Genomic DNA, 21,375 nt, shown 5'->3' on the forward strand with positions numbered 1-21,375 from the left:
TACGTTAAAGCCAGACACAGGACCGTAAACCCGAAAATACTGAAAAGAGACGCTTTAGCGGATCATATACCAGTCAGCGGTCATCGATTCATTCGACCAGTTTACGTCACTTGCATTGGAAGCGCGCGTGGGGTGAAGCCAGCTCCGAGTACAAGAAACTATATTCATCGGACACGGACACCCGGAAATAACCAACCAGAGAACAGCAGGACAACCATAAACGCGTAAAAAAGGTCGTCCAATTGCTTCCTTTCTCCAGGCTCCTCGCAGTTGCACTCGGCAGACACTGCGACGAGAGCAGTCGTGACTCCAGTATGCCCGGGTGTTAGAGCCGTCGGTCTAGGTACGTTGCTAGCATTTTCTGTGTCGTGTGGTGCCTGTGTTTCTTTTGGAGAGAAACTGTATAGTGTACTGGAGGGTAGCACCTGCCCGCTGTCGAGGGTTTACAACTCACCGAGGAGACCTGGACAGGTACGACTTGAGCATGTCAGGGTAAAGGTCATGGGCGGGTATGGCAAGGTACGTTGTCATTGTTCTACTTGCTGATAATATCCATCGATTACGTAGCAATGAGAGCGGGGTCAGCACCAGTTCATTGTTGATGGGTTATGGCTCACCGACCTAGTCCAATAATGTCTACAGTATTCTCCGGTTCCGAGGGGCGATTCGAACCGGTCAGCCGGATTGGGTTGTGAGAGCGGCATGCATCGCACTAGATTGGCTGATAATGCCAAGCTGCAAAGTAACAATGGAGGAGGAGGGTCGTGGGCAGGTATGTCATGTTACATCGTCATTGTTCTACATGTTATGTGCCTGCGGTTCGCTGACAATACCTGTGTATAAAGAGAACGGGGTCAGCACCAGCGCATCATTGATGGGATACGAATCACCATCCCAGTCCGACAATGTCTACAGTATTATCGGGTGCGGCTGGCGATGAGAGGGGCGATAGCGCGTCCGAGGGACAGGGTTGTAAGGATGGTATGCATAGTACTGAATTGTTTAGCAAGGTCCTTGACCTGCGCAGTGGCAAGAGCAGGGTCAGTACCAGCGCGTCGTCAAAAGAGTACAGCTCACCACCGTAACCTACTCTGCACCGTCAAAACTGTCAAGCACAGAGTACAGGTCAGCACCAACACGTCGTCGAGAGGGTACAACACACCGTTGTAACCTATCATCTAGTGTCAAGACTGTCAAGCATAGGGTCAGCACTATTGCCAACAGAATACACAACTGTGCGGCTTACCGTCAAAGGGTGTCGTGTGGCTTCAGTGCTCGACTATGCTGAGCCAGTGGGGTCAGTACCTGTGCGTTTCATTGTTGTAGTCCGCTTTGCCACGTCAAATACTCTAGATCATATTGTTAGCACCATCGATATTGGCAACAGACACAACCAAAACAACTTACCATCGAAACGCAGGCACCATCAGAGGCCACAGACAGGAAGGAAAGGGTGGGCAGAGGTCTCGACACAGGGCCGTGCTGATACCATGACACGCAGTGTCTGGCATACCGCTGATGGTGACCAGGTACTCGTTGTGAAGAATGACGGAGTCGACAAGATCTCGTCGACTCCCTGCTCGTCAGTGTTTGATGGTAAAGCTAGGGGAATAATGGGGTAAGATTGAAAAGTAATGTTGGTATAATAACATACCTGGCGGGTCTCACATTTCATGGGTCTCGCTTCGTTGTTGTCCCCTCTCCAACCCTCCTCAGTTTCGGTGAAAGTTGGTACAAAGTAACTTAGAATTTACAGTGGAAAAGAAAGATAACTACTACGATGGTCGACAATGCAAACAAGTCACATGGCAACTTGCGCGTGCTGTGCACCGACTCAATTGTTGCCGTACCGGACGAAATCCGCGAGTGATCACGTGCGACCATCTTAAACGTATCGCAAAAGCCTGGCGGGAGGTGCACCATAAAAGAACGAATCCCTTCCCTCCGGTCGGGCTTCGTAAAATGATTTGTGCTTATAAAATTATTTTCTCCCATCAATATACTGACGAAAGAGTCAGTCATCACTAATTCCTTGTTCGATACTATCAGTGAAGTAACTCGTCTAACTCTATTCTCCAAATGGTAACCAACGGTACAGTTCATTGGTACAGTTTACCTAGCCTTTTGATCATTTGGTTAATTAACTCAATAATCAATTGTCTTTTAAGCTCGGATGCATTGTTAATCTGTTCAGGGTCTTACCAATAATGTTGATATGGACCCGGTAACGTAGCCATATAAGGGGATTGTTTTCTTAGTAAGCTCCGACGTTCATCTGCGCTTCTGCACGCTGTAGCACAGGAAGCTCTCCTCTTTCGTTGTCGGCTCATCCTTTCCATCTTCTCAAGCGGCACGCACTTACATTTTATCTAGGTTTTCCTACAATTGCTTCGGTATTGAGATCCCGGGTCGGCGCTTTCCGAAGTACCGGACAGCAAACCGCGGTGTTTGCCGTCCCAGCAACCGTACAGCCACTCTTGGTTGTTGTCTCGGTGAGCTCAAGGTGAGTTCTGAACTCTTCTAAGCAGTTGTCCCCTCCATACAGATTTATTGCAAACATTAAGCACTCGATGCATCGCCACCTTTCTTGTCTATCACGCTTTGTGAGTATAACGAGAGTCAATAAGTGGCGCTCCAGGCTCAGTGCAAAGGCTGCAAGCACATGTGATCTGTGATAGTCACATGTAACTTGGAGTTTGATGAATGAGAATGAGAATCGTAGAGCTCGCGGTTCTCGAACACTGTAAGCCTAAAGCATTGACAACATTTACGAGAACGGAACATAATCAGGATTAAAATGTGTTTACTCGAGTCTAATTGCTGGTTGCATGGAAAACCAATCAAACACGCTCTTCTCTCTCCGTACAACACTTCAAGGTTGTATTATGTGCCGATATGTTCCGTGCACCTTACATTTTAGGGAAAAACCATATTTTTCCTCTAAACCTGTCACCCTAAAATGTCTAGGTAACTGTACATATCCAAAGAACGATCAGAATAATAAGAAAACATGTGAAAGAAGCACATAACTCTGGATATATCACAAGACCGGCCAAATACTAGAAATCCGAAACAAACAAGAGCAAATCACAGATGCCACAATGTTATCTTGTACAATCTAACCCAGCCACCCACAGCTAAGTACATATACACACAAAAAGCCAGCAGACTAACATCCAACAGTAAAAAAACCCATTGCATGCAATACAAAAACATATAGTACAAAACCAGACCTAATTACACAAAGTAAGCTATATTATGCAATGCATGTTACAACGCTGCTGCTACCTGATTCCTTCACACGCCACTCCACTGATTACATCCAGTAGTAAAGCAAAAAATTTCCGCACATCACGTAAAACGCCCCAACGCACACCAAAATGTCTCCAATAGCTATATAAACAAATTGAGGAACAAGAAAAAAGGTGTCAACTAGTGTCAACCGATAAGTATGACGTTACATTATTACTATACCGCAAGGAACTACTACCGAAGCTAAAATATCTGACCCTGTACACAGAACTATCCGATCCAAAATTCCGATTCCAACGCATATCCAAAACACTACTTAAGACGGTTACAATTGACTACATCCCAATTAACAACAATCTATCAGATATCAAATGAAACCCATGCCATATCTTACATCGTTCTGGGAAAAGCTTAAAACTTTGCCCCCCTTTACAACGTCTCATCCTCAGACGACTCTAGACAACAAAAAACCTCAGGCTATATCATTTTGTTCTACGGTACACCATACAAACAAGACGAACAAGAATGACAAGTTTGCTCAGGCTAAAAAACGTGCTACCCAACGTCGCCATGCCCGTGAACTCCAAGACAGTTTCATATCTGTAGGCCTTATACCTCCTCGCAAACCAAAGGCATCAAAACGTCCTCCAATCTCCCGACCCCCATCAGTTGCAGAACCATGGTGGAAGAAGGAGGAAAAGAGCTATTTGGCAATGTCGAACAATAAGTCTGTGCTACTTCTTGGTTCGGGAAAAACAAGTAAGTCATTAAATTCTTGTTTCTACTCAATCCATTCTAATAAACTATATGCTAGAGATTCATCTTGAGCATTTATAAAACTAATGCTCTATAGTCGAAGAAACAATGGAGCATATACACGAGCTCTTTACAGACTTGCTACTTGAAATTATAAGTTCAAAAACTTTTTCTCTAGTAGAACTTTTTTTTTAGCCTGGCGATATATACTCTTGATACACGTTACATTCATTTGTCTGCCTATACACTCCTTATCCATTTCCAGATGCTAGCTAACCTGTCAATACATGTGATCCGTATTTAAATTCAGACGTTCAAAATTAAAATTAAAATTAAAATTAAAATTAGTTATCTGACCTTTCCAAGTTAATTGACATCAAACGGCATTAAAATTACTAACCAAAACACACCGATTTTCATTCTCAGTTCAACTCAGATAGACACTCATTTTCTTGGTTACAGTATACACGTTGGTTTCATATTGACTAACATTGGTTAAACCATCATTCCATAAAGTTCTAATCACGCTCTTTGATCTCTCACAAAGTGTTGTCATCCAACTGCTTCAACGCTTTATAAGTGGTGCACGGCTTCTGTCCTGTGACCAGCAACGGGCCTGCTAAAAATATATGTAATATTTTCATCCGCCTTGTTGAAACGGTCGAAGGCACTTTAAATTGTATGTATAAAAGCATATCTTCCGACTTCCGATTGGCTACCATTGTCGGTTATAAATGGGACTGGGCCTATAAAACCTCAGTGTAGCAGGATCTTAGTGTGGCTAGGCCGTAGCGACGAATGAATTAAATACTCTACCAAATAAAATAAATAATTAATAATAGAACGATTAATTTGCTATGCCAGTACCTGGCATGCTCTAGTAGAACCTTGCCGTATCACAAATGTCGACAGGTCTCCCTGCTAGGTTCGCATGGGGTGACGATCAAAACACTGGTGGATCACGTATGCTTAAGCATTCTGGGTCCCACCAGTACAAAGGGGAGCAAGCTCCCCAATAAAACAAAACAAAACAACAGAAACACGCAACAGATTGACGTTATCGTCTTTTTCAAACTGGTCTTCAACTACAAAGAAAAATACATACTAATACAGATCACAAACCCCCTGAAGTGTGTATATACTCAGTTCCGAATGAAAGATACCATCAAGTCACTCTTCAGAGTATCCAATTTCGGATTTCGGAAGCGCGATACGCGTAGGCTTCAGATATACGTGAAAATGTAAAGGGACAAACACTAATTTCCATAGTGTCAAAAGCATTGCAAATACATACAGACAGTAATCACAAGATTGATGACAATGTAGCACGATACATGATAGACACCCAACACAACGCACCCGTATTAGAACTCGTCTCGAACATAGATTTCTATACTTCGAGACTTTATTCAGAGAAACGGAGATGTCTGGAGTTAAAGAAGTATGGAATGAACATCCACGGCCACTCCTCTAGTCGACTCGAAAGGTGTGTAAGGGGTCAGTCGAATGACAAAACAATCCATATAGTACTCATCAGGTCGTTGGGATGGGTACGGAGACGTACTCGTCGAAGCTGCGGTGACGTCGAAGAGGCTATGTGAAAAGCATTTTCACTGTCGTTGAATTGACAGGATAGACGTGACAAACGCGGAACGGGTATTGGTTACATTGGTGATGGTGACACAGCGGATTGGATGGGATGAACGTAGCGGAGACGGAATCGACGAAGATCCCGTGATACTTCTATAGAATACCCTGCTTCGGAACTGAACGTTCGGACACCGGCAACTGTAAAAGAACGAGACCAGAGTTATTAGGAGAAGATCATGTTTGCCTGTCAGTGTTGGTACTGTTGTTAAAGGATTCAACGAAACCAGTGGAGGAATATTGTGATGATACAGTTGAGGACCGGTTCATATAGCCACCAGCGCGTGATTGACAACCAAAGGAGTATGACAAAGAAGAGTGGCTTGAAGACCTTTTGATGATTTCAGTATTCGAGACGTCGTTGCCATACGATAAGGAATCGACAGACTGCTGATGATGTGACTGTCGATATATGTCGGCGTTGGTTGTATTGAGAACAACATGTAAATTGGATCCAGAATGTCGTGTGTTCGAGATCCGTCGGTGAAGACACTGGTACTGGGTATACGGATTTGGTGGAACAGTGCGGCTGATGTTGGTATTTTTGAAGATGTTGCGATGGTCGATGCTGAGGATGAGATGAATACTGGGGCTGGTGTAGAGGAGATGATTGATTCCTCCAATCCTGAACAAGTTCGAATATTGGATTTCTGACCTCTTCCTTGTATTCAGCTACCCATTTTCGGACGATAGCATCATCTCTCTTACAATATTCGATTAATGAATGGGAGAACAAAGGTGATGGATTCAGTAAAGTGACAAAGTAGTGATTATGAAACAGGTATGACGCACCCAAATAACGGAACCCAGTAGAAGGAACGAAGAAAAATAATTTTAGCCAGACAAATCAAGAAAGGAAAGGAAGAAAGGGACTCTCGATACTCAACTAAGTATACTGTTTTTAGCATAATCGACGAACATCTTCAGGATCAATTCTATCTTTTGTAGCGCCTATGAGGACTCAGTCTTGGGTCCACTTATTGTGCGTTGTCGAACCTACAAATAAAGAATTACCATAGTAGGTCCCATGAGAAAATGAACCAGATAGCACGCAAAGGAAACAGAAAAGCATAAGTAATCACAAAATTCAGGACGAGGGCACGCAATACATGATAGACGTGTATACAAACCCAACACCACGAACCCGTATCAGAAATCGTATCGAACATGGATTTCTGAACTTCGAAACTTTACTCAGGGAAGCGGAGACACGATCCCATTCCTACAATGGAAGATATACATGTCAATGAAAGTGTACGTCAAGCGGCACGCTACATCAGATGCGACCAACCTTCATCTTTAGTTGGGCCTCTTTGAGTACCGTATCAGAATTGACAACTGTTACTGGACCTAAAACAGATCAACTTGAGTAGCTGTCGTAGTGATAATACCACCCTACATACCATTGCCTTCGTCGAGTGCGCATTCAATTTTGGCATATATCGACCAAACGCGAGTGATGTGTCCAAATTCCCATGCACGTTATGCCCTAACCACCGGAAAGCAGAGATATTCTAAATGCTGTAGATGGTAGAGACGTCGATGGGAGATTCTCGATGCAACGCCATCTATATTACAGTACACTGAAATCAGCGTGGAATAAGTTAATACACTGTGTACTGTGGTAGGAGAAGACAGCGACAGGGTAGGAGTAGGTGGTGTAACATGATACAGTGTCGTATATGTCGTGGTGAGCGGAGAGAATTTGGGACATCATTTTTTAAGAAGAGTGTGTGGTGTATATCACAGTAGGTGCAGACGGTGGAGGACATACAACAGAATGTATCATGTGTATTGTATACATCACAGACACCGGCGGCGGTACACTGGGATGCCAGGACATGTAACAAAAAGCGCGTCGTAAGGGTTTTGGTGGATGGCAGAGGAGAGTCGATTTCTGCTTACGTGATACTCACGTACACAAACGAGTACCGTCTATTACGGCTTCTCAGAGGTTGTTCCCGCGCATTCTTACTATACTAGGAGGTACCAATAGTATCAATGATGCCTGCACATCATCAGTAAGTTACAGAAAAACAGAACAAACGGACCAAGCAAACTTGTATACAATATATCACGAATCTGAAATTAGACGATGAAACCACTAGCATTAAAATCTACAAAAGATTGTGACGATGCGACCGGGCCGGTGCCAGTATCAGTTTCAAGGCCCTGTCGAACATTCATGAAACCGTTTACATTTGCATCGGTACGTCCACTGAACGGTATATCGGACACGAAGGACGACTGATTCGTACAGAGGTAGTCGGCGTGCTTCCTAAGGCATACAAATGGACTAGGGACTGTCGGGGGTGTATCATAGACAGGCTTTGTGAACGTTTTGGTAGTCTGCGTTAGAGTGTCGATATCTGTGTCCACACTTGTCCTACAATGCAAATCAGAAAACGCCTGAAGTAATGTATAATCAGTATTCCGCGTAGATACATAATATTATAAACACACCGAGTCCAACGAAAGAGAAACATTGGGCTTCGTTTGCTTGGCTTGTGCAGAAGATAGCTTAACGAGGAGTCAATAAGTAAACTAATATACGACAATGTCGACGATAGTCATAACGCACATTCATATCATACCCCTGGCTATGAGCGTTATTAACAACGTCTCCCGAAGAATTAATCAACGCGATAGAGTAAGGCGATGAGCGTGGCTGAGTCTAGGTGTGTATATGTACATACTATCAATCAGCTACCAAATGAAATGTGACGATGACCGACAAATGGAAACCTACAGGACGCTTGGACACCTTCTTACCGAAACAATTCCGAAAGGCATTGAACGCCCGTCTCTGGGCGACAAAAACGACGTCGTTTTGATACTGCATCTGAAGCTCCTGCTCGTGCAACAATCGAGCTGAGGAACTGTGATTTCATTAAACCATACGTCAGACAACGAGAAAACAGAAAGCATACGAAGATCAACATACATTTCATCCTGAACTTGTTGAGAAGACATATAGTCCGCTAATTAGAAAGAAGGACCAAGGTTTGCGGAGTATATATGAACAACGACTTTGTATTTATTAATTATATATGTCAGGTATCCACTCGAGTCGCCGGAATATACACTAGGTCATTCCAGTCCATTCAAAACAATGACATAAAAACGGTTACACTAGATTACAGCTCACGACATTAAATACATGTACAGAAAAGGTATCGCGCTCGATTGTCAATATCGTCGAGAGTGGCGTAAAGGAAACTACCACATATTACTGCATGACACTCACACACCCGAAATACACTAGCAATGTAAAGAGAATTACTAAATAATTGCATACGATATTCACACCCGAGATACATTGCAAAGTCCGATTTCCACGGTACTCTTGGTCAGGGTGTACCACTAGTAACTACCCTTGGAGCTACTGCACAGAACCTAATGCACACCATATCGGTAACACGGCCACCAATGGCATGGATGTCGGTAAATTCCAGTGGATACATCTGGAGCAGGACTACACGAGCGAGTGTTTACTACACGTAAAGACACACTGACTTTCAACCAGAATGTTCACCGAATGCATCCCGTCGTGTAAACTCTTTCCTCGAGAAAGCAACGGTATCATTATACTACCTTTACCATCCCGATCCAATAACAAGTTCAACGCTCGTATGTACAATTCAACACAGTTCAACTCACATCTCTCATGGAGTGCGTAAAAGATCATTCTCACTGTGCGTGCACAGAATACTCAGGGAAGAAAGAAAATGTTTCGACGTACAACGACCGAGTGAGACCTGGATCGATAAAAAAAAAGGAATGCATCCAGACCACTACGAACGCTTTGGATATGTCGTACATAAATTCATCTAACAGCGCCCGCAATGAACTAGAAAGGACGCCACAGAATACCGGCGCATCTTCGAAAAAGCGAGGTACGTAAATAATTAACACGTCAAAACATATAGCGAATTGAATACAACTAGATCCGGGCAAAAAACACAATGACACAAACAACCCAGTCGTTGCTGGAGGGACAACCAAAGATTCTATATTTGTTAATACAACGCACAAACAGTATAAAAACTCTAAGAGGATGACACCGAGAACGAGAAGACAGGAATATATTGTAGACGACACAGAAACGCTACCATTTAGGTTATACGCATCAGGAAAGTAATCTAGTTTAACTTGACACGCGAAAATTTCGTGAAAAACCGATGGCGTAGAGCGGATTCGATAGTGAGTCTGCGATGAGGGTCGACTGCAGTACACATAGATATAAATTCCACTGCGTCTGACTGGTTGATTGATTTCTAACAATGCATTTAATCATAGACTTCACGGTTCACGAACGCTCGAGGTAACACACCTTGAACCACTTGACATCGGCCACATGGCGCAAAAGCTTGTTGCGAACTTTAGCATTGATTGCTGCGCCACGGACTTTCGGGACCCTAGTTTTAGTTCGGAATATCGCTGGATGCATTTCACTGATATCTTGAGCCTGACCCGGAGCGAAATGTCCAAGCAGCCTCTCCATACAGAAAAAATACTCCCGAACATCATCTGTCTTCGGAAACAATGACAAACCCGTAAAGATCTCGAATGTTAAACATCCGACAGCGAAGACATCGACAGGGAAACCCCAACCGACACCTATAGAAGCGTATAATCAGAAATGTAAGGAGTATCGGAAAACGTCATACCCACCACCATACACTTCCGGAGCACGATACCCCATTGTACCGGGGACAAAATGGAGGTTACGAGGACTTGTGACAGAATCTTCGAGGTCAATGATTTTGATTTGGACATTAGACACAACGTTCTTCAAACACGTATTCTTTAAGCATTGTAATGGTCTAATTGACAAGAATTGTGACGTACTTTGTTGTAAAAAGCGCCATCTGGACTGATATCAGACACAGTAGTCGTTTGGTCATCGACGAGAACGACGTTCTCAGGCTTGATGTCCGTATGCGCTATATCCAACGTATTATGTAGGACTAAATGTACATGAATATCTGACGCAAAGTAATCACCATAAATTGAAAACACTCACATGCCACACCGTTACATACTTGCCACATTATGGCCTTGATTTGGAACAAAGGAAGGGGAAGCACATTTTCCTTTGTTATCATTTCCTTGAGATTCATTCCATACAATTCGAATACGAGACAAGGATGACGGAGGTGAAAGACAGTTTCCGCCAGACCACAAATAAAACTGAAGTACAATGAACTACAGTGAATAATGGAATCGACCAAAAGAAGAAAATACTCACCTTGCATCCACAGATGAAGAATTTTTCAATAATGCAGATACGTGCGCGGCACGGGTGGCCCGCACACTCTCACCGACGGTATACATAACTTTAATCGCGACGACGCGGGCACAGCTTTTACTTTCGCATCTCCACACTTCACCAGAGTATCCGGAATTTATTAGTTCGACGGCAAGATCTCAAAATAATAATAATAAAAATTTAAAAAATGAGGACGATGATAAGTAGAGAAAACACAGTAAGTTAATCAAACTACTTACAGTCGTCTGCTATGACGTCGTTCTTCTGGACATTTGATGACCTGCAACCAAGTTAAATACACGACAAACAAATACAGAGAAACATACACAAAGTTTTCAGACCCACTGGATGACTGATTGTCATCCATACCAAATAGAACTGGTAGTTAATCAAACGACTGTTCGCGTAGGTACGTAGAGGAGTTCGGTCCATTATAAGCATATAGTACCCTACATCATTCAACTTTTTTCGAACAAAGAACAATACAAAACAATCGAATAGCACGTCATCCCGATGACCCTGATCCAATCCCAGACCAGTTACGTGACCAGTTCATGACGCGTTATGTGGCGAATCAACTGACCACCCTTCTGACTAATCAACACTTTTTTGCCCACCGGGACCACATGGTTCTAAGTTTGTCAAAACTATTGACTAACGACAAAAACTACTGACAATGTTAATGACTAATCAATAAGAAAATATAGAATACGACCATTCACTTACCACTCAGTGAAGAGTAATACACACTCTCATCGTTCCCTACGTTTCTGTAAACGTTGGTCATAGTAAAGAAACAATTTTCTTCATCTTCTTCTTTTTTTTTCCTAAATATTCAAATTTAATGATAATATAATATTATTCGGGTTGCTGACGTTTATGAATGTTCAACAAACGGTCATCAAATGATTAAATTTACATTACGAGCATTTTGTTCTATATCAGATTTCAGATTTTCCCATCACGACCAATAATCATTTACCATAGTACTTCGCACAGGTCTCACCGCAGACATCAACAGGAGAGTAACGGAAAACTCACGCGTATATCACAGTCTGAAAGTCTACGACGGAATTGTATTATACGCACCCCTTCGACCGGCTGGTTCGAACCGATAACCGACTCCGAAAAATACATAAGACTCACGCATAGTAAACACTCTACATATACAAGGTACAACTATGCCAGAGATATTGTGGACTATCAACACACCTCCGAGGTATGTAACACACTCAGGAATAACATTCCATGACATTTACAATCCGCTTTATATAGGTTCCCACAGAATAAAATGTTATGCAATCGTTGTGAGCGTATAACACGAGATTATGACATACATGACATTAACAAGTCCGACGCCGTAATACCCAGATACGATTAAACATATCCTACACGAAGGCAGATCGTCCCAGCTAGTGCAAGCAAAGGACATTATAGACAAGACCATGAAAATAGTAAGAACGGTTTGTCGGACCCGAGCCACGGACATTATGATAGCCACTGAGTGTGAATGGCTTCGAGCGATAGGGGAAAGCAGTGGAAGGTAAGTGGCAATGACCATGATCAATGACGCTTGAAAATCTGTTGCCTCTTAGAATATCCAAGTTAATGGGATACCACACCGATAAAATTTATTACTACTTGGTATTCGAGGCACCGACAAGAACATTAAGAGAAGTTCTGTCAACCCCAGAGCTTTACTTATCCGAGCGACACAAAAAAGAAATTGTATCCCAACTATTGCACGCAATCGACAGTCAGTAACAGCTCAACGACTTACTGTTCATAAACTAAAAACTCTTTAGGCATACACGAACACAGCATAATGCACAGAGACATATCACCGGATACTATAGATTTCGTCAACGGCAACGTGATCAAAGAGAAGTGGTATAACTTTTTCATCGGTCAATTCGACACAAGGGTAAAACTCTACCTTACTACTCAAACGGCGCTGTCATTCATGTTCAATACACAGAAAGTACTGGCAGCAACTAAACTACGACTTTCATTTTATGGATACACTACCGAGGAAACACGTCTAACGGACCGTACGGAACAATATGCATCACCGGAAGTGGTCTATGGTAATGTTTTAATAAATTACTGTAAATTCATGACAAATGTATTCACCCGTTCCATATGACTCGATAGGTCTAGCAATCGGCAGACCAAATGATATCTTCTCGTTAGGTTGCATAATAACGGAAATATTCACCCGTGTGCCTCTTTTTCCTTCTTGTACCAGGTCACCATATTACAAACGGGACAAGACGCTTCTATACGACGCTATTCTAGGACCCTTCCCAAGCGGTCTCATTACACAGATAAGGAGACCATATAGCCATGCTTTCACTTATCCTGATTCAACAACCCACCACACGACCCCATGTATATCAGACTCGATCAGAAAAACCGGAGATAAATCAAATACATTAAGGGTAAGTACATTCCAAAATAAATAAAGAATACCAGAGCATGTCGCTAAATTCGATACATTAGAAACTAATTAAAGACAACGACGTACACACTGTGGTTAAGACTATGACCCGTCTCGATCCATTCGACAGACCAAGACCATCAGACGTTCTAGGACTTGCGTACTTCAAAGAACCGAACGTAAACGAATATGAAGAAGATCAGATCGAATATTAAGATACAGAATTAGGTACTGGTGTATCGAATATGACATAGAACATATATACTGATTCGCAGACGCATCGATTAGTACTTGTCTAGTGTAGGCAATTGCATTAAGCGTGGCATTTACGAAGCCTTCTTTTGTGCTTAGAAATTTTGGTTATAATTTGCTATCTGGTTGACCGGTTCCGCCTTTACTGAAGTCTTCGCTGATATCCGAGCTCTTGCCCTCTTGAGATGGTCAACGTCAAGATTCCGATCAGTGCTACCGGCACTTCCCTCATCTCGTTCAGCGCCGCTATCAAGGAGATGAACCGCACTTGCATATGTACCCAATCACAACTAAGAGATTTATGTACTAGGAAAACACTATCATGTCTCACGCCAGATAACTTAATGTACATGATTCACATCCGTGTCCAAACAAGCACTTCATCACAAATCACCTTCCCCGTGTCTCTGCACCACATATGGGTTGGCGCGTTCCTACACAAACCGGAGCTTGTAATGTGCGAGTTTTTGAGTAATAGTCTAGCTGGACATTAATCGGTTCGTACTATTTTTTATTGATTTTTTGGTCAGTATTGTTGCGTTGCAGGAGGCTACAGGCAACGGCGAACCTTTCTCTGCCTCTGCAATTGGTTCTAACGCACACAACAACAGCAGCAGTAGTGGTTGTGCTAGATCAGATAGAAAAAGCAAAACTCACCGCCCCAACAGGGTTCATCAAAGCGCATAGCAGGGCTGTAGGCGCAAGCGTGATGGATTGCAAATTTGTCAAAGGTGAAGAATCGATCCTTGTGTCGAATGGACTAGATATGGACACGGTAACGAACTGTACAAGGTATAATGTCTTGGGCAATATGAAATCGTTCAGGAGACAAAACAAGTAACAGTTATTGAACTGCTAAGTATTAATGTTTAGAACTTTACGTACTCCTCAACCTTGTGAATATTGACACAATAAATGTCACTCATCGAAATCTTGCTATAGGAACAAACGGCAGATCTATCAAGTGGAGACGTAAACAGCAGTGGTGAGTACGCTACTCGTCACACGGCTGGGTACGGCATAAGACAGACTGTGGGATGACTCAACAGGGTTGAACACGAGAGGGGTGGTAAGTAGAACATGAGCGGCGAATCAGTACCAAGAGCATGGGATGGTCAAGAGATATGTAGAACCACAACATTCGGAAGCGGAATGAGTTGCAGCGCCAATGTTACATAGAACCCGGAGAAACAACACAGGAACACGTTTAAACGAACAGTGTTTTCCAGCTACATGCTGTCTCAGTGATATGACATAAGATACAAGTTAACCATCTCTTTGACGAAACTGAGGACGTATAGAACGTAGCGAAGGCGAAGGAATAAGACACCGAAAACGAGAACACGGCGCTTTTTGTGAATGGAAACGGGAAAACAACGAAAGCCCGTCTTTGGTCAACAAGCATTGTCCACCACTAGTGAGTTAGGAGTCCGAGTCAAACCTGTAAAAATCAAAAAACTACTGTGTGACATACATTATCGTCCTCAACACACATAACGAAACGTACAACGGAATTTAAAACTTACCAGCAAACCATGTAATCAAACATTAGACAGAGACTTGAAAATGTCTTGAAGACAAGTAGGAGACTCGGATGAAGACAATGGATGCCGATGAGAGGAGTGGTAGTGTTGGTAGCGACGACAAAATGATGTAGCGGCAGCGAGACGACATATGATGGCAGGACAATAGATAGTGACTGGGATATGGTTGGTGACGACAAGGATAAAGACGAGAGAAATGTAGCGACGACAAGAGTGGCGGTGACGAAGAGAGGACGAGATCAAGAGGAGGACTCTAACATCGCGGTCCATACCTTAGTGAATCTTCGTATCTTTTCTGAATACGCAAGGTAACGAGTGACGTGTTTGCATACATACCTGTTCGTCGAACATATCCAGAGTACGAGAAGAGACAAATGTAAAGCGCAGGGTCTGGGTGAACGGCTCGAATTGGAGAGTATTCTCGTTTGAATTCCAATGAACAGACATGATGGACATGACAAAGTATGACTCACCCAAAATTGAACCGTTTGACCAACCGTTCCGATGAAACCGTCGGAACTCGAAATAGTTCAGTCAGGAACGAATGGCCTGGGAAACTTGGCCTTGCTGTAAAGTAAGGCTCTCACTTTCTAAAAGATGCATGTTGAGGTAATGTTTCTTCGTGTTTTTCTTCACCCTTTTGTCAAACATTACCTGAATGGATTTCTGGCATATCGCCAAATGTTGGGACATTGTTTGGTCGATGATTGTGAATGTTGAGGGATTATTTGTCACAGTTTTCTTTATCGTGTTTGCCAATCATGACCGCCATTTGGACTAGACTCGCGACGAATACTCCTCTCCCTCCTAACATCTACGCTGATGACCATACCGTCTGACTGGCTTTCAGATATTTTCATATATCTCTACTCTGTATAACTGACTATTTTTTTTTTTGGTACATTTGCTATGATACATTTTGTACATATTTGTTTCTTTCTTCTCTGTACTTAAAATCGACCGATTAACCAGACTTACATGCATTAGTATTTTTAGTATTTTTTGTATAAGTGTAAGTGTAAAATTGACTACCAGAACAGATTTCAACATCCAAAAAAAATCCCAACGAGACCCGAATTGACAAAGCTAATCTTTTATCTCCTAAGGGCTTGTCCGAAAGTTTACTGTTTTTGGCCCTCAAATCCGCGAGAATCTGGGTCTCAAATCCACGGAACCGGATAGACATTGTCAAGGATACTTCCAAATATAGAATTTTTTCTCTATCTACAACGATTCAGCTAAAAACCAATATTTATAAAGTCATCGCGACTGACGACCTCGACCACAACATCAGCGCGTTTGGATCTATATATACGGGTATCTGAAATCTGAAACCTCTAAATGTCTTTATACCACTTTTTGTTTCAATTTATTCCAATTTATATACTGATGAGCTAATGATATGACGAGCAAATAAATCGCTTTTATGAGTTACATACACAGTTCCCAGAAGCGGACAAAACAAACGGATGATGGGTTCCAAAAACTCAATCGACTGTGGCTTTTACTGCGTCAAGAAATTAACATAATAAATTTCCAAACGCGATTGAAATGTACGACGGAACGAATGTTAACGACTGGACAAGCACAGTCACTCCAACTTCTAGTCTTATCAAAAGAAACTCGAGTATTGAAAAGTACAATTGACCGGCACACTTCACTATCTTCACATTGAGTCCAATACAGGGTCGACTTTTGGCGTCGACGTTTTATAGTCTAGACGCGATAGCGTTCTATTCAAATTGTATCTCAAGGAGAATGACTACACATACGCCACGGCATGGCATGTGAACTCTCGAATATCCTATCCGGTGAACCATGTTCTCAGAACAGTATGGTTCCAGGAACCGTGATCGAAGTTGATAATCACGCGCGGATACAACTGTATAACCCAGATGTAATGACACTGTCTTACTTGTTATAGGAACACCAAATGGAGATTTCAACCCACACAAATCACACGAAATATACAATGTACAGTATCGGATTTATGTCATTCACTAGAAATGTGTGACTCGAGTATCTCCACCTACAAAGAGCGTTTAACGGCTCGTAAAAAACACCGGTAAACTGCGTAAACTTCACGTCCATCTAGATCGGAGAGTTATTGTGCCAGAGCAACAACTTGACCATCGTCGCCCCAATCAGTTATTACCGCCACTATAAATTCGATTGTATATCAGAACACTGGTAAAGTATGTTTGTAATGGCTGGCTTAGGTGGTTGGATCATCGACGTGCGTTGTACACCTCTCACTATTGCTTTTTATGACCATTCGCTTACTATATAACCAGCACTCTGTCGACCTGAAACCGGATATTACACACCACGAAGATTTATTTACGAGGGCCAGAGCACACGAAATGAATGTACGCACTGAAAATGTATCATCTATGCTATTCTTCTATTAGAGATATGACCGAACTTACTTCGTATCTATAGGCCCCTAGACGCGTTCTTTGCATTGTTTTCGCTACAGGTGGCTCAATCGAACTCATGAGTATCGCCCCATTTAACGACAGAACTTCGGATGTATTCGACGTTGGAAGACTGTTCCCAAATGGTGCCATCAGCTCCCGAGTTACCTGTATTCCAGGTACCGCGTTCAGACTCGGGAACCATCTTAGGATAATCGTGTCAAAAAACGACCGGAGCGGTCCTGTTAACAAGAGTGTAGAGAAAATATACAACATTCAATGGCACGGTAACATCGTCGTTGCCCAATACGACGTTAACGGTATACACCCGATAGATTTTAACATCAATCAAATCGAATCTGTCGTATCTATTTTCTCATTGTAAGTTTCATCACTACAGACCAATTGTTTCTAGTATTAATCCCAACAACAATGTCAAGGTGGATGAAAAACATGGAATCTATCGAACGTAACGTCACATGAGCCTTAAATTTCGAAATAACATTGGAAAATGCTATCACTTCATCTGTCGGATCATTGACGGGTCTGTAAGTTTTGCTGTACACGCGCTACAAGACATTTTATCCGTCGTAATGTTAATTGTACTGGATTGTTTGCGATTAGTTATTACGCCTAGATATGAATGTCACTTACATTGAAGAGACGGTATAACCCGCACAGTTCCGGAGTTCGTTTGCGAGTCGGGTATTCGAATGACACAGAACGGTACAGAGACCAACTTCTCTTCTGCTCGACGTTGGTTCATTAGATGACTCGAACCTAAAATATATTAACGGTCAGATCACACTCAAGTGATTTACAGGAAAAAAGAAAGAAAGAAAAAAAACGTACATTCAAAATTTATCCTCCAACACTGAGTATCCAGGACATCGCGCACAGTGTCTAAAAGATCGAACTTGAAATGTTGTTCTCTGTCGTGTATAATACGGAATCCTCGGCTGGTATACTTTTCTATCCAACGCGTTTGTCTTTCAGTGCCTTCTTTGCGCACACACTTGAATTCTCTGTCTATGAAAGTGTGTCGAGGGAAGACGGACACTGCAAAGGTGGCGGAAATGAAGTTCATTACTCCCGCTACCGTTATTTAACTGTAATGATCCGAACATCTACCAGAAGAGTGTACTTACTCGAATGGTATTCGTGGAGGATATGCCGAATTGGGGACCCAACAACCCCTATAATTTGAATAGACCGACAATATTGAGTACCGTCCCATAAAATTTCCGTCTTGCGATAATTTAAAACCACTGTGATCGAGCTTCTACTAGGAATCAATCGAAAAGGTATCGAAGAATCCGTCTTGAACGATTTTTCGTAATCGTACTGAACATCTCCTGAAACAAAGGTGTAACCTTCACCTGCTATCCAGTCTGCGAGTCGTAGAACACTTTTATGATGGGTGTAGATGTCCATGTCGCTGTCCGGTATATACGTTCTATCAAAGAATTGTACCGCTTGGGATCCCGATACTATCGCTCGACATTCGCGTAATTTGCGCTGGAAACCACGGACATCGAAAAACCAGAGTCGGAATCTTGGTTCAAAACCCCAGATGTACCTGACGTACGACTGAACAATTTCTCGAGTGAGACGTGAAGTCCCTCTCATTGCGATCAACTGTTCTAAGTGACAGAACGACATTATCCGGTAGATTAAATTTGGGGGTAAACATGCCATCGAAGTGAAAAGAGTATCCTTTGCGTAGTCGTGGTCGGCCATTCGAATATATTGTTCGGTAGCAACAGAACACTTCTTCGCTGTACGATGATATATACGACGAATCAGTCAGAAAATTGCTCGTAAGCATCCTCCCACTTACGTGCGACGTATTACTCATATTACTAATCTTAATTACGTTGCAAAAAGCACAACCATCCCGCATTTGGATCAAATTGTATTATATCATCACGATTACTATACCCTTCCAAAGTTGAAAAAACATTGGCCTTAGCATTGTAGACACATTTTACGACATGATACAGCTATAAAAGAATATACTTCAACAGGTTATATTCGATTGTACCAGTTGAACGACCCCTTCTTATCACATTTTACACTCGACTTCCATTATGTCTCACACACAAGAAATATCTGACATAATGACTATATGGCAGTCAAAGAAATTAAGAAAGGAGGACATCACCTTCACGAAAGCGGCCATCTCCTTGAATACGAACGACCCTTTGGTGGTAGCACGACCAGGTTTAAATAATTCGAAATGGATAGTCAGTCTCACTGCTCATACTAAATCACAAAATATATCGGTTGACCATAGTCCGCGCTTACAGGTCTGTGACACTGTCACAGGGAAAGTGGCTGTACTAGTACACGCGGGTATATGGAAATGGACTACTGACCTCGAAACCGGAAATTTTGTACCGTATGGAGAGGAGGCACCCGAAGGCGTACCTGACGGGCAAATGTAAGTGAATTTGCATGTAAAGTATCATTGTATATTAATACCACTTTTCATATCAATTAATAGTCAAGATGAACCATCGTTTAAATGTAAATTTAGTTACGCCTTCGACACATCCCGCGATACTAGCATATGGGACAATATCAAGGTATCTTCCTACACTATATTAATTCCGTTCTATGACCGCCAATGACGGGAAGATTTTTGAAGATCATGTATGCCGTCAACCTGGATTTAACAAAGGGAACAGACCTCGTAGACCATGGCAGAACGGTCGCAGCTCGACTAATAGAGATAAATATATCATTAACACTCGAGTTTTCGCGAACCGTTCAGCATTCAATACCAAAGAGGGTGGCGAATATAAAGTCCCTTATGAAGTTCACCCTTGGCTGAAGGAAGGCATAACACGATTCCCTGAAGCTCATCAAATACCGAACCCAGACAGACCGAAATACTTTGAATTTACGGAAAATCGAATTAGCAGTCTTGCGGACTCTAACGAACCTACCTTCAAGCAAGGAGACATTATTTGGATGACATTCAAGCTAGGGTTTGTTGTTACTGGTGGCTATTGGTGGCCGGAAATCATTCCTATAGAATTTGTAAGGGTAGGGAAATTACCGGAGCAAATACATTCTAAAGCCGATCATTCACTCTTCCCATCCGTTGACGAGTCGTTCAATTTACTTTGCGCCGGGGACATCGTCGAGTTCACAGATGGTTAGTTGCTAAGCTTTATTATGGTCGATATTCATCTAATGCGCAAGGTATCTTTTTTTAACCAGATCATTCTCCTAGACCAGTAAAACGGATTAGGTTGCATGATTCATACAACCAAGAAGAAGACTCCTATCGAAGGAAAGGTCATGTCGAGAAAGAGGAAGACATCAATATGAACGACGAACCCGTGTTAGATGACGACTACGTGCATGTTGATGCACCTGAAACCAATTCCAAAAACCGGCTTCGATCGGGTAGAGGAGGAAAAAATACTAATCGTTCTTAATGTAATCGCCACTCGACCGCGATGTACTCGAACAACGACTCGGATATGTAATTAGATGTGTAATAGACAGGTGTGTACTCCGACATATAATTTAGATACATGTCGAGACATCAAACATTGTCTGTAAGCCTACGCTTTTCGTTATATTACATGGGCAGGATGCCTAGTTCCCATAACCGATAAATGCCTGCGTATATAATAGCCCAACCAACCGCGTCCAAATTACATGCTACTGACCGGACGCATTTACTTGGAACATGCAACCCATATCATCCGAGCACACACAGGATTGATACACACACTTCCAGCTCAGTATATTTGGCACAGGTTTCTCCATCTGGAAGGC

General features: G+C 42.4%; 5 protein-coding genes across 5 annotated transcripts; 3 read left to right on the plus strand and 2 right to left on the minus strand.

The window, feature by feature from the left end:
* Positions 1 to 3,632: 3,632 nt before the first annotated feature.
* On the plus strand, positions 3,633 to 4,089 carry JR316_0012519 (uncharacterized protein; the record flags this gene model as incomplete). The annotated part of the gene is made up of 2 exons (XM_047898144.1): positions 3,633 to 4,011; positions 4,067 to 4,089. 2 exons carry the CDS (start codon positions 3,633 to 3,635, stop codon positions 4,087 to 4,089), a joined length of 402 nt encoding a protein of 133 aa, XP_047743033.1.
* A 3,654-nt stretch (positions 4,090 to 7,743) lies between these two features.
* Positions 7,744 to 8,628, minus strand: JR316_0012520 (uncharacterized protein; the record flags this gene model as incomplete). The annotated part of the gene is made up of 5 exons (XM_047898145.1): positions 7,744 to 8,064; positions 8,119 to 8,175; positions 8,237 to 8,329; positions 8,405 to 8,534; positions 8,600 to 8,628. The coding sequence occupies 5 exons, from the start codon at positions 8,626 to 8,628 to the stop codon at positions 7,744 to 7,746; spliced, it is 630 nt and encodes a 209-aa protein (XP_047743034.1).
* A 1,169-nt stretch (positions 8,629 to 9,797) lies between these two features.
* JR316_0012521 (Serine/threonine-protein kinase AFC2) lies at positions 9,798 to 11,294 on the minus strand (the record flags this gene model as incomplete). The annotated part of the gene is made up of 8 exons (XM_047898146.1): positions 9,798 to 9,932; positions 9,989 to 10,275; positions 10,330 to 10,462; positions 10,507 to 10,601; positions 10,682 to 10,848; positions 10,907 to 11,084; positions 11,167 to 11,207; positions 11,254 to 11,294. 8 exons carry the CDS (start codon positions 11,292 to 11,294, stop codon positions 9,798 to 9,800), a joined length of 1,077 nt encoding a protein of 358 aa, XP_047743035.1.
* A 6,075-nt stretch (positions 11,295 to 17,369) lies between these two features.
* Positions 17,370 to 18,053, plus strand: JR316_0012522 (uncharacterized protein; the record flags this gene model as incomplete). The annotated part of the gene is made up of 4 exons (XM_047898147.1): positions 17,370 to 17,399; positions 17,458 to 17,532; positions 17,606 to 17,961; positions 17,996 to 18,053. 4 exons carry the CDS (start codon positions 17,370 to 17,372, stop codon positions 18,051 to 18,053), a joined length of 519 nt encoding a protein of 172 aa, XP_047743036.1.
* A 1,617-nt stretch (positions 18,054 to 19,670) lies between these two features.
* On the plus strand, positions 19,671 to 21,029 carry JR316_0012523 (uncharacterized protein; the record flags this gene model as incomplete). The annotated part of the gene is made up of 5 exons (XM_047898148.1): positions 19,671 to 19,826; positions 19,890 to 20,023; positions 20,087 to 20,168; positions 20,221 to 20,743; positions 20,809 to 21,029. The coding sequence occupies 5 exons, from the start codon at positions 19,671 to 19,673 to the stop codon at positions 21,027 to 21,029; spliced, it is 1,116 nt and encodes a 371-aa protein (XP_047743037.1).
* Between the last annotated feature and the right edge of the window lie 346 nt (positions 21,030 to 21,375).

Source organism: Psilocybe cubensis, chromosome 12 (assembly GCF_017499595.1).
Source record: "Psilocybe cubensis strain MGC-MH-2018 chromosome 12, whole genome shotgun sequence".
Lineage (NCBI taxonomy): Eukaryota > Fungi > Basidiomycota > Agaricomycetes > Agaricales > Agrocybaceae > Psilocybe > Psilocybe cubensis.